At 41.0% G+C, this 12,640-nt stretch overlaps 1 protein-coding gene across 3 annotated transcripts in view; it reads left to right on the top strand.

Moving 5' to 3' along the window:
* Positions 1-12,640, top strand: part of ZFYVE28 (zinc finger FYVE-type containing 28) — a 169,175-nt gene that overhangs the window by 20,025 nt on the left and 136,510 nt on the right. For 2 of the 3 annotated variants that reach the window (XM_084845048.1, XM_084845049.1), the window contains one exon: positions 8,659-8,780. The exons of the other annotated variant lie outside the window; for it this stretch is intronic. In XM_084845048.1, coding sequence (XP_084701174.1) covers positions 8,748-8,780 — 33 coding nt within the window. In that variant the 5' untranslated portion in view covers positions 8,659-8,747. The remainder of the gene's footprint in view (positions 1-8,658; positions 8,781-12,640) is intronic. 3 annotated transcript variants of the gene reach the window in all.

Raw genomic sequence — 12,640 nt, 5'->3', positions numbered from 1 at the left:
GGTGGAATATGGTTCAATTGATGCTTGGAGAATGTTACATCCTGCCGACAGAGATGTATTTCACCAGTTCATCATAATTGCTTTAGATTAAACTGTTCTTTGATCTCTACGTCTTCAGTATGTCAAATTAAAGATTGCAGGATTGACACATTGGTAGTATTGGGAAAATGGTGAACATCCTAGTAAGATTCTTGCACCTCATCTTAAACAGCATCAACATCAAAATGTTATTTCAGATATTAAAGATGAGAGTGGCAAAGTATATACTTCTCCTATAAACATAAACTCACAATTTTTAAAGTTTTATTCTGATCTTTACAGTGCCGGTAGCAACCTATCAGAGCAAGATATGGATGCTTTTTTTTTCTCAGATCAATCTTCCATGTTTAGATTCTTCACAACAACAGCAGCTTTTAGCTTCTCTGCGTTTAGAGGAAATTATGTATGTAATTATGAAAATGAACACTGGGAAATGGATCAGTCCCAGTCCTGATGGATTCCCAATTGAGTGTTATAAAAATTCTCCAGTTTTTTAGCTCCAAAGTTGTACTGCCTCTATAACCATATTGGGGGGGGGGGGGGCGCTCCCTTTCTTCAAATAATGCTTATATTACCATGATTCCTAAGCCTCCTAGGATCATACCTATTGTACTAATTATTGACCTATATCATTAATTAATATCAAAATATTAACAGCAATCTTAGCTGATAGATTGCAACAAGTTATGGCTGCCTTGGTTAGACAGGACCAGGTGGGATTTCTTAAAAATAGACAGGGGGCTGATAATCTTAGATTAGTTGTTGATCAAGTCGCTTTAAACTCTGAAAGAACTGACCAGGCAGCCATCATTTCCTTGGATGCAGAAAAGGCCTTTGACAAAATTCATTGGAAATTTATTTTTATCATATTGACTAATGTTGGTTTTCCGATAGAATTTTTGAAATGGGTTAAAATTTTATACTCATCTCCAAGAGCAAAAGTAATTATAGTTTATTTTTGGCTTTTTTTGTTTTTGTTTTTACTTGGGCAGGGCACTAGACAAGGTTGTCCACTTTTCCCAATGATATTCAACTTATGTTTAGAGCCCCTGGCATGTACTATTAAGCAAAATAATAGTATTCATGGATTTGTCCACTTTGGCTTAGAATTTAAAATTAGCCTTTATGCTGATTATCTTTTGTTTATCTCAAAACTCTGTTCCAGTTTTGATGAAGTTGATTAATACTTTTGGTGAATTGTTTGGCTATTCAATTAATTGGTCATAGTCTGAAATAATGACAATTGGAGAGAGGGTATACTCTAGTGTGTTAGCCATTTGGCAGTGTCGATGGTGCCAAGGGTCTGTATTACTTATTTGGGAATACTTATCCCTAGGGATATATCTCAAATGATTAAGTTAAATTTAAATAAGTTGATTCATGATATTTCATGAGACATAGATAGATGGGCATCTTTAAAGTTGAGTTTATGGGGTAAGGTTAATACACTTAATATTACTACTATACCTCGAATTATTTATGTTATACATGGGATCCCCATACTTATACCTGGCAAATATTTCAAAAAACGTAATGCTTTGTTTCATAAATTATTTGGGGGTTCCTTTCCACCAAGAATATATTTGAAAAGGATGTAACTTCCAATTAATGAAGGTGGGTTCAGTTTTCCGGATCTTGCTACATACCATCGGGCTTATTTGCTGACCTGTACGGAATTTTGGTCTTTTCCACTCAGATTTGATTTTCTACCTTGGTCAGTGTTGGAATCTTCTTGTCTGGAGCCTCTCTTTAAATGGATGGCATTAGGTTCTCAGCATATTAAGGCAGATAGAGCTCCTCCCACAATCTTGGCAGTTAGAGATGTGTGGAGTATAATGTCACTCCAATTACAATTTGACCCATTTTCCCATGCCAAATTAACTTTATGGAGAAATTCAGATTTAAGAACTGGAAAGAAAATGTTCTTGTGGCAGACCTGGACAGATAAAATGATCATTACCCTGGATCAATTATTGGGTGTTGATGATGAACTTTAGCTATTTTCAACTTTGTGAGATAAATTTGATTTGCCTGCTACAGCGGAATAGCAGTATTTGCAGTTGAAACATTAGTTAGTATCTAGATTCAGTCGTGCTGCTTTTACTGCCTTGGAGTCTCCTTTGCTATTGGAAACACTTATTGAAGCTGACCAAATATATCGACCCATGATTCATGTTTACAAATACTTACTATCAATGAATAAATATAATACATGTGGTCTACAGCAGGAATGGAACAGGGAATTGGAATATCCTATTTTGTCTTACCAATGGACTGCTGTTTTGGCGTCTGTATTGGATATCTCTAGGGATCTTCGGTTATGCCTTATTCAGCAAAAACTTTTGTTTCGGGACTATTGGGCACCACAACATCTCTTTAATAAAGCTTTGTCAAACTCAGCCAATTTTTAGAGGTGTAATGCAGTTAACGCTTCTCATATTCATATGTTTTGGAAATGCCCAATAGTCACCTCTTTTTGGGGAGAAGTTATTATATAGATACATTTTGTATTGGAAAGTTCTTTAATATTTATTGATGTAAATGTTCTTTTAAATTACTTACCTACTTTTTGGAATGTAACACATGGTTAACGTAAATGGATCCTTCATGTCCTTTTGGTTGCTAAAAGACTGATACTACAATACTGGAAGGATAAAAGCTTACCGCCTATAATGCAATGGATTGAAGACTAGCACTAGCAACGTTTGAAAAAGTAGTATATAGGCGTAACTTGCAAATGGACTTATATTTGGATATCTGGTCTGCTTTTACTGAAGTTTACGTGTAACCTATTCTTTCTCTCTTTTTTTCTTCCTAGAATATGGTAATATTTGAAACTTGAGGATTTTAGAATATGTTATATTTTTGTTTTGTTTTGTTTTGTTATGTTAAAATTCACAATAAAAAAATGGAAAAAAATGTCTTCCTCAAACCCCTCTTCCCTGCAGTCCTCAGCCCCATTGCAGACTGAGTAGACCCGCCGACTCCTAGGCACTACCCGACACTTTCATTAGCAAAGAAGCTCTCTAAAAAAGGGGGAGAAAGCCAAGGTCTGGTTCAGAAAGCCTGAAAAAGAAGAAGAGGAGTGTTGATAAATCTTCAAAAACCAAAGTCCCAACACCACCTCCATTAATGGACCCTCTGATCCAAACACTTCCTCCGATACCGAGCACCCATGTAATTGAACCAGTATCTACAGCTTCAGAGGCAAGATTTTGGAAACTACCAGATCCTTGGGATTGAGAAAACTCTCTGCCTCAAGAGCATCAGCCTCCTTCTATTATACTGGATGAGACTTCTCAACATTGAAGGATTTTTCCATCTCCAGATCGACAATACTCCCCGCTTGCTGAGACCAAGACATTGGTTCCACGCTCCTGAGTCCCTCAGATCGTTCAATGTAGACCATCGACATGGGCACCAGTACAGGGAGAGATCCAAATCTCTACACCGAGACTGGGATAGATGCTCTGAAAGGTATTTCCCACCTCAGAGACATTATACTTTAGATGACTGGCATTGTTCTTGGAAGTGAGAACATTATTATGATTCCACCAGATATCTTGGAACAGCTTTTCCTCAATACCAGCCTCGCCCACCGGCAACTTTTATCTCACCCGCCGGCAGTGGATGAATTCCTTCCTCCTCCACCTGTGCATCTCTCATAAAGAGTCAACTGTCATTGACGAACAAATCACTTCAATTACCATCTTCTCCCACAGTACCAGCAGTAGGGGTGTACAAACCCCACTTACCTGGGTCTGCTGGGGGGTCCTCGGGGGGGGGAGGCAATCTTGTCCTCCCCCCGGAATCCTCCCCGGCTGGCTCCGCTCTGTGGCAAGTCTGTGGAGCCGCCGGCCAGGGCCAGCCGTGGTCGGTCTGCGTCCGCAAATGGCATCTGGCGTAATGGACGCCATTTGTGTCCCTGCACTTTACCGTGATAGGCTACGTAAAGATTTACGTAGCCTATCATGTTAAAGAGCAGGGACGCAAATGGCATAGTGGATGCCATTTGCATCCTCAGTCCGGCGATAAGGCCATGGCAGCCATATCGCTGGGTCTTTGGAGCTGGCAGCAGGGAGGATCCACCGGCGAGGACTTCGCACTGGAAGACAAGGTAGGAGATCCGATCCTCCACGGACTTCAGGGGGCCGGATTCAATAGAATCCGGCCTCATTGGGGTCCGTGGAGGATTTCTCCAACATCCCTAACCAGCAGACCCTATGCCAGTTCCTGTGCACAGACCATCTTCACCTCTTAGCTCAGCTGATGACTACCAGTCAAATTTATTTCTTATTCTTCCTTACCTTCTTCTGTCTCCTCTCCAGATGATGTTGCTGGGAACCAAGAGGGAGCATCACCTTCTGAAGACATGTTCCATTTCTCAGAACAAGTGGGTAGAATGGCTCAGTCTCTGGGAATTAATGTCCAACAACCAGAGCAACACATCCAAGACCCAGTATTTGACGTCGTCCATACTGAATCCTCAAAACCAGTGGCAGTTCCTTTTCTTCCAACTCTTCTTCAAATGGGCCAGCAATCCTGGAAGGCCCCATTTTCAATGGCACCTACATCAAAAAGGCTCAAGTCTTTGTACTGAGTCCAGGAAACGGATACAACTTTTCTGTACTCTCACCCACAACCTAACTCCATTATCATTGAATCGGTACAGGGTCCATCACAAAAAATTCATGTACCACCTGTGGACAAAGAGGTCAAAGATTAGAACTGCTGGGTCGATGGATGTATTCATCAGCTGCTCTTGGATTACATGTAGCAAACTATCAGGCCATGATGGCCAGATACCAGCATTTTCTCTGGAAGAAAATTGACACCCTTTAGGCTTATCCCCCAGATGATCAAAGAGACCTGGCCGGAGTATTCCATACACTAGCTATCAAACTGTCAAGGAAGCAGATTAATAGCTCCTGACACAAAGCTGACTGCAGCGCAAAATCCATGGTTGGAACAGTCGTGCTCCAGAGACGTGCCTGGCTGTGATCTGCTGGTCTGACTACTTGTTCTGAGGCTCGTTCCAGGATAGAAGACCTGCCATTTGACAGAGACGGTCTGTTCAATGCCAAAACAGATTAATAGATGGACTCCATCCAAAAGGCTAAACCAACTGCCAGAAAAATGCATCTGGGGCCTCAGCGCCAACAACACCCCTACAAACCTCACAAATGGTTCTACCAACAACAGCCGTACTCCACCAAACAGCCATTTGACTGCTACCCTCAGTACCAGCTGTACCAGCCACAGAGGAAACAAACTCCCTCCTCTAAGTATCGTCAAGGATGCAGAAGGAAGACCCTGCATCTAAGTGTTGGCTTTGACTCCCCGATAATCACCATTTGCAGTCTCCCCAGTCAGTCCTTTTTCGGTTTCATCCTTACTTGATTCCTTTCAACCTGGAACACGATAACAACAAATTGGGTGTCAAATATAATCAGTCAGGGCTACAAAATAGAGTTCCATACCCTTCCCCCATTGGGTACTGTTCGAGTGATGGTAAGGCCCATCAGGGGCCTTACTTCTAGAGACTACGACTCTACTTCAAAAAGGAGCAATTCAGGGAGTTCTACTGTACCCACCAGAGAACAGCTTTTTCTCCCAGTATTTTACAGTACCGAAACAGGATGGAGGACTCTGCCCGATTCTAGACTTAAGGAATCTGAACAAATTCATTACTCCCAGAAAGTTCAGAATGACCACTTTGGCACTGATCCTTCCTCTCCTCTGGGGTATTTGGTATTTCGTTTGCAGCCTTAGACCCAAAGGACATATATTTTCATATAGCAGTCACAGAGGCTCATCAGAAATTTCTGCAATTTGTCATCGGTACCGACACGTTCCAGTTTCAAATCCTACCTTTCAGATTAGCAACCGCTCCAAGAGTCTTTACAAAGTGCATGGCTATTGTGTGTGCGTACCTTTGACTTCAGGGCATTGAAGTCTACCCTTACCTGGGCAACTGGCTTCTTGTCTCAGATTCCAAGGACTCCCTGCATCATGCCATAAAGATTGTTCTGATCCTTCTGGGACTGTTAGGCCTGTATGTGAACAAAGAAAAGTGAACTTTAAGACCAACTCAAAATCTCCAATTTATAGGGGCGCTACTGGATTCAACAGTTGCCCGCACTTACCTTCCTCGACAGCAGCAGGAAAAGTTAATCATCCTAGCAAATCCCCTTTTTTCTCAGCATGTAGTCACTGCTCATATGATTCAAATGCTCCTGAGACATATAGAAGTAACAATCACAGTTGTACATTGGGCAAGACTTCGGATGCGACCATTACATAATTGGCTGCTCTGGAACTTTGATTCCACCACCAATGCTTGACACTGTCGATTAAAAATTCCAGACAAGATAGCTGACTCCCTGTTGTGCTGGATGCAGCTGCACAATCTGTGCCAAGACACCCCTTTTGTCCAACCATCCCCTACTTGGATATTAACAACAGACGCTTCCCTCTCGGGATTGGGGGCACACACTTCAAATCCAAGGGACCCGGTCTGGAGTAGAGAAACAGTATCAAATCAGTTTTCTGGAATTCCTCACAGCCCTATGTGCCTTGCTTACCTGCTAGGTCAGCATGAATTTTGCCACCACAGCAGCAAATTTGGCAGCAGGGGAACAAGGTGGGTGCAGCAAAAATGTCCAGGAGTGGCCACATGCAGCCCATGGGCTGCATGCTGCCCACCCCTGTGCTACCTGATGTAGCATTCACACAAAGGGCACTGTATGAAAAAAAGATGGCTGCACCCATGGACGATAGTGATTAGCCTAATCAATGAAATATTTCAGGTTAAGGCAGATTTGGATCCAGTAGTGTGTCTACTGAATTTTATTAAAAAGAATATTTTGGTAGAAAAGCAAATTCCAATTCTGTATATTCTTATAATAGTCAGAATAGCTGTTGCTAAGTGATGGAAATGTAATTAAAGTCCTAGCAAATAGGAATTAGTATGCAAGCTATGTGAACAAACTAAGCTTATCAAACTAACTGCATTTCTAAGAAACCCTTAGTCACAGCTATGTACCATAGCACGCCAGGCCTTCCTGTCCTGCGCTCTCTCCCGGAGTGTGCTCAAGTCCATATTCATTGCATCAGTGATGCTATCTAGCCATCTCATCCTCTGCCGTCCCCTTCTCCTTTTGCCTTCAGTCTTTCCCAGCATCAGGATCTTTTCCAGAGAGTTTTCTCTTTGCATTAGGTGGCCAAAATATTTGAACTTCAGCTTCAGTATCTGTCCTTCCAGTGAGCACTCAGGGTTGATTTCCTTTAGTATGGACTGGTTTGACCTCCTTGCAGTCCAGGGGACTCGTAAGTCTTCTCCAGCACCACAGTTTGAAAGCACTTGATGGACTACAATTCCCATAATCCCTGATGGTGTCTGAAGATGATGGAAATTATAGTCTGACATTAATTACTGCAAATTTAATCAAATTCTGTCAAACAACACAAATGTTATAGTCATTTGATTTCCAGTAATAGTAAATAGGAGGCATGAAGCTTTGGATTTCCACATTCTGATTCAGATTTGTTCCTGACTTGATCAGGCAGCCTTCAGATTGGTCTGGCATGAATCGGGCTGTTTTCTGAATTGCTGAATCAAGGTCCAAACTGAATCTTGTGGTTGATGCACGTCCCTATTCGGCATAATAGTAGAGAATGATGATTAAGTACTGAAGGGTACAGTCCCGTGGGCTGTGCCCTCGATCATAAGCCTCCGAACTGGAGGTTTATAATCTTCCTATGCAGGGCAGGAGAACTGTGTCCAGTTCTGGGCACCACACTTTAAAAGGATGCAGACAAACTGGAAGGGGTTCAGGGGAGGGCAACAAGAATGATCAGGGAACTGGAAACAAAGCTCTATGAGGAGAGACTGGGCATGTTTAGCCTTGATAAGAAAAGACTGAGGGGAGATACGATAGCGCTCTTCGAGTACATGAAAGGTTGTCACCGAGAGGAAGGCCAGGATGTCTTCTCGATCATCCCAGAGTGCAGGACATGGAACAATGGGCTCAAGTTACAGGAAGCCAGGTTCCGGCTGAACTCCAGGACAAACTTCCTGACTGTTAAGAGCAATACAACAGTGGAACCAATTACCTAGGGAGGTAGCGAGCTCTCCCACACTGGAGGCATTCAAGACGAGGCTGGACAGCCACTTGTCAGGGATGCTTTGACTTGGATTCCTGCATTGAGTAGGGGGTTGTACTCAATGGTCTTGTAGGCCCCTTCCAACCCTACTATTCTATGTTTCTAAGCCTATGTTTCCCTATGGGCATTCATACTTTCTCTATGGGCATTTATGGTTTCCCTATAGGCAAGTACTGTCATTTGTTTTAGTATATCCCTACACAATGCACATTTTCAACTCTGTGTCCTTTCACACTGCAGTTATGGAACATACTGTGATTTTTTTCCCACAATTTTTATTCCAGGATGTGGACAACAACTGGTCTCTTGTACATTACGACATAATTCTTCATGATGAAGTCTCTGAAATGTATGTGAATGTATTTAGGTAATTCATGTCCTCTACAGGTGTTGAATTATTCGGAGATGTTGTTATCTGTTCATCTTTGTTTTCAATTTCCATCTCATCCATAGATTCTGTTGATATTCCCATCTGGATCACATTGCCATATTCTTAATATGAATAAGGGGTGCTTTTTCACCTGACCATAGGAAGGAGTTGGATGGTGCAGCTGATTCTTGTGACAGAAGAACTGGTCAGTGTCCGCTAACATAAGTGATGGACATGGGAAAACAAGTCCACATCGGATTTGTGAATTTTATTGCTTTCTTAGGTCATCCAAATTGAATATTGCATCTAGATTTATAATACTGAATGGAAACTTTGTTAATGTTGATCCCTGTAGAAGCAATTCATACTGCTCATTTCCAGTCTTCAATGCTCATAAATAGAGAGCCAGTATAGTGATTAAAGTGTTGGACTGGGACTGGGGAGACCCGGGTTCAAGTCCCCACTTGGCCATGATGCTCACTGGGTTACTTTGGGCCAGTAACTGACTCTCAGCCTAACCTACCTCACAGGCTTGTTGTGAGGATAAAAGGAAGAAAAGGAGGATTGTGTACGCTGCCTTGATCTCCTTGGAGGAGAAGGTGGGATAGAAATGTAACAAATTAATAAACAGAATTTATGCATTCTCCCATCATTGCGATGATGTATTCCAGAAAAAAATATTTCCTTTCTGCTTTTACAGAGTAGGTTTCTAAATTCCTCTGTTATCTCCTCTTAAGGTCCCTACTTCCTTCATGAACCCTGTTTGAAAGGATTTACTTTGCTTATTATGAACTTTGGTTCGTTTTCAACTTGTAATGAAGAGCACTGAAACTTGGATGAGAGATGTTGTTTCTGATCCAGCCATTATCCATCTGTTGAGTGCTGCAGAGGTTTGCAATGCCCCAAAAGCACCAACATCACCTTTTACCAGAACAATGTTCTCTTCATGTGCTTGGTTAATAACTATTGCAGAAAAAGGATTGCTTTACTTAGCCACTAGAAAGAAACAGGATTTGAATGCTTTATGGACAACTGGATGCCTCTTACATACACTGGAAACCATCTTGAGTAGCTGTGATAGTCAACAGCAAAAAAGTACAGAATGAAATGCCTCAGTGTCTCAACATACAGTTCATAACTTACTGATCTGTGTGTATGGATGTACAAAAGCACCACAGTTTGGAAGGGGAGACAAGTGCTCCAATATTTTAACATGGGCACTCCTGCTTTTTTTTTTTTTTTTACCACACCAGCACCAAATGTCAGGTTAGCAGTTTCTTCAGACTATTTCTTCTGGTGTAGGATGCATATCAGTTGGTACAGAACAATCTGATGGGCCAATCTCATTCTGATTACATAGAACACATATGTACAATTATGTATCCTGCTCAGAGCAGTGTTGGACTTCACTAGATAGTTACCTAAAACCTCCAAGAGGTCTTGCTCATGTGTAATGAGCCAACATGATGAATACTTCCTTCTTACCATACTTTTGAGGCCAGTTCCACTCGATGGATTTGCCATGACATACAGTGGCTGATGCATGTAAATTACAACTGCCTGGCTAGGATTCAAGAAGTTTGTTGCATTTATGATAAATGCCCATGTTGTGTATTTTATTGAAACATTTTTGAATCTTCATAAAATCAAAAGGCCAAATAATGAAGTAGTCTGCATTCAAATGTACAAAAATTGGGGCCCATGGACTCCTTGATGATACAGGTATGAGAGTGGTACCAATCTTCTCGTTAGAGCATGGGGAATAAAGTTTTGAATGTGATAGGCTCAGAACCTCTTAAATTATGAGTTACAGGGAGAAAACAAAATGGCAGTCAGAATTTTTAAAAATTTAATTGTTACTGGAAAATAGTTATTGCAGCCTATTTTGTTATTATTTGCATTGTAAATTTTTTATTGAGGCATATATTGCCAAAACAGTGCAGACATCAAGGTATACAAACAAAATGGTGGCTAAATTACCCAAATTACATAATGTAGTCTAGCACCTTAAGGATTTAAAAAGGAAAGAAGCTATAGTTTGCACAGATGTTTGACAAAGGCCATCTCAATAACATATTTAAAGTCATCTCAGATCCAAGGCTTTTGTGTTTGGGGAAAAAAGTCAAGATCCAAAATAGTTTCATTTATTATATGAGGTCAGACAAATTTATCTACCATCTTATTTATCACCACAGTCATCATCACTCTAATCAGAAATGCCATTCAGGTCATCTACTTCATCTTTAACCTCTCCCGAATTGTCACACCAGTCAGGGTCTCCTTCACAATTGCACATTTCTGTACACTTGAGAACATTAGCCTGACAGGTGCATGGAGGAGAATGCTTCCTTTGTGTGCAGGAGCAGTGACGAAGTTCGAGTACAAGCTCCAGAAGACAGGGCATTGTACACAGAACTGGTTCATATGTATTCCCAACTTTTCTCCATCGTAGTTCTGTGGGTGGAGGAATATTAGGATGCTGAATAATACCATGATTCCACTGGAGAGCCTGAAGGTGAACTCTTAGTAGGGCTGGGTGTAGTGTTCCTTTGGTTGGAGGAAGGCTATCATCATGACATGGGGTTTTTTGGTGAATAACCACCATCTTACTGCTCTTATATCAGTCACTGTTGTTTTGGGGATGTACAGTTGGCAAACAAAGGCTTCTAAAGCATCCCGTAGTTATTCAGCAAGAGAGGGAGTGGTACCTAGTTTGACCAAAGCTTCTAGTAACTCACTGCTCACTGAATTAAATGCCTTCCACCATTTCAGTTTTCCCACATTACCAAATGAACCTGTTACATCTGCATCAGATAGTTCATGTAATCCAGGGAGTGCAGAAGCTTTTAGCGTTCCTAGCGCTTTGTAGATAGGAGCTAGCTCAACATACCTTATCATTCCATGACCAAGATAAATGCCAAACTCCTGTGGAAGAATGGGATATCGCCTAAGTGCCAAAACCATAATGTCAGTTTCAGGTGAATACACATGCACAACTTTGATTCCACTGTGTGCTAAATACAGATACCATGAAGTATAATCTTAGTGTCTGCTGCCTCCTGTGTGCTAAAAAGGGATAAAACATCAACACCACGTGATGCAGGTGCAGTGTCTCTCCAACTGACAACATACATTTTCCCCTTAGTTTTACCATAGTGAATGAGGTATTCAGCAAAGAATGCAGTCAACTCATCTTTTGTTCTATCATGAGCCAATAGTTTAGTCATTGGAGTGTTTGAAATTTTTGTTTCAGGTAAGATTTTTTACTGGATTGGCTCTGATCCTCTTTGTTGAATCTCTCTCATTTCACTTTTTAGGGAGCCCGTTTTGTACCAGTCAAAAACCATGTGAACTTCACTATAGACATGGAATTTTTCACCCATCCATTTGCAAAAGTGTGCTCTGAGGTTTTGACATATTTTAACAGAAGAAGGCTTGTTGTAAATATGAAGCATACCCACGCCATCTACTATGGCTACTTTTTCTTGTGGTGAATTAACATCCCCACAGGAAATAACCATTGTAGAAATACATTCATCTGTATCTTGGCTAGATTTGTTAGGTAAAGATTCCAATACTACTGTAAGCTTATATTTAGCCAGGCAATGATGCATCTTCCCATCAGCAGCAAAGATCACGGAAGTGCTGAAAATTCATACTGACTTAAGTTTGACTTAATATCTGTGTCCAGTCTGCTTCTTGATGCAATTAATAATCTTGAAATCAGAGACATGTCAGTCTTTATAGCTATTGTGTTCTCTTTCAGAGCAATGTTTACTTTCTTTGCTCCTGATTTACACATTTTCAGTTCACATTTTTTCATTGGGGCCCGGAAGTTTATATTATTGGTCTGCCCTCACTGCTGCAGAAAATTATCTAACAATTCTTTACCAACTTCTGTAACATGGTCCAAGGAAACCTGCTCTTCACTTTTACATTGAAAAGCGTTTGTCTATGTTTGAAAGGCTTCCTTAAGTTTCAGTACATTAGAATCTAAATGTTGAACTTTAAGAGAAACTTCCTGATGTTTTTTTCATTCTGAAGTACTTCTCCCAATCATTTTTT

The sequence above is a fragment of the Heloderma suspectum genome, chromosome 3, assembly GCF_057233095.1.
Source record: "Heloderma suspectum isolate Gila_16-S chromosome 3, 16-S_ref, whole genome shotgun sequence".
Lineage (NCBI taxonomy): Eukaryota > Metazoa > Chordata > Lepidosauria > Squamata > Helodermatidae > Heloderma > Heloderma suspectum.
The sequence above is the reverse complement of the archived record's forward strand: the minus strand, read 5'-3'. Positions and strand labels throughout refer to the sequence as shown.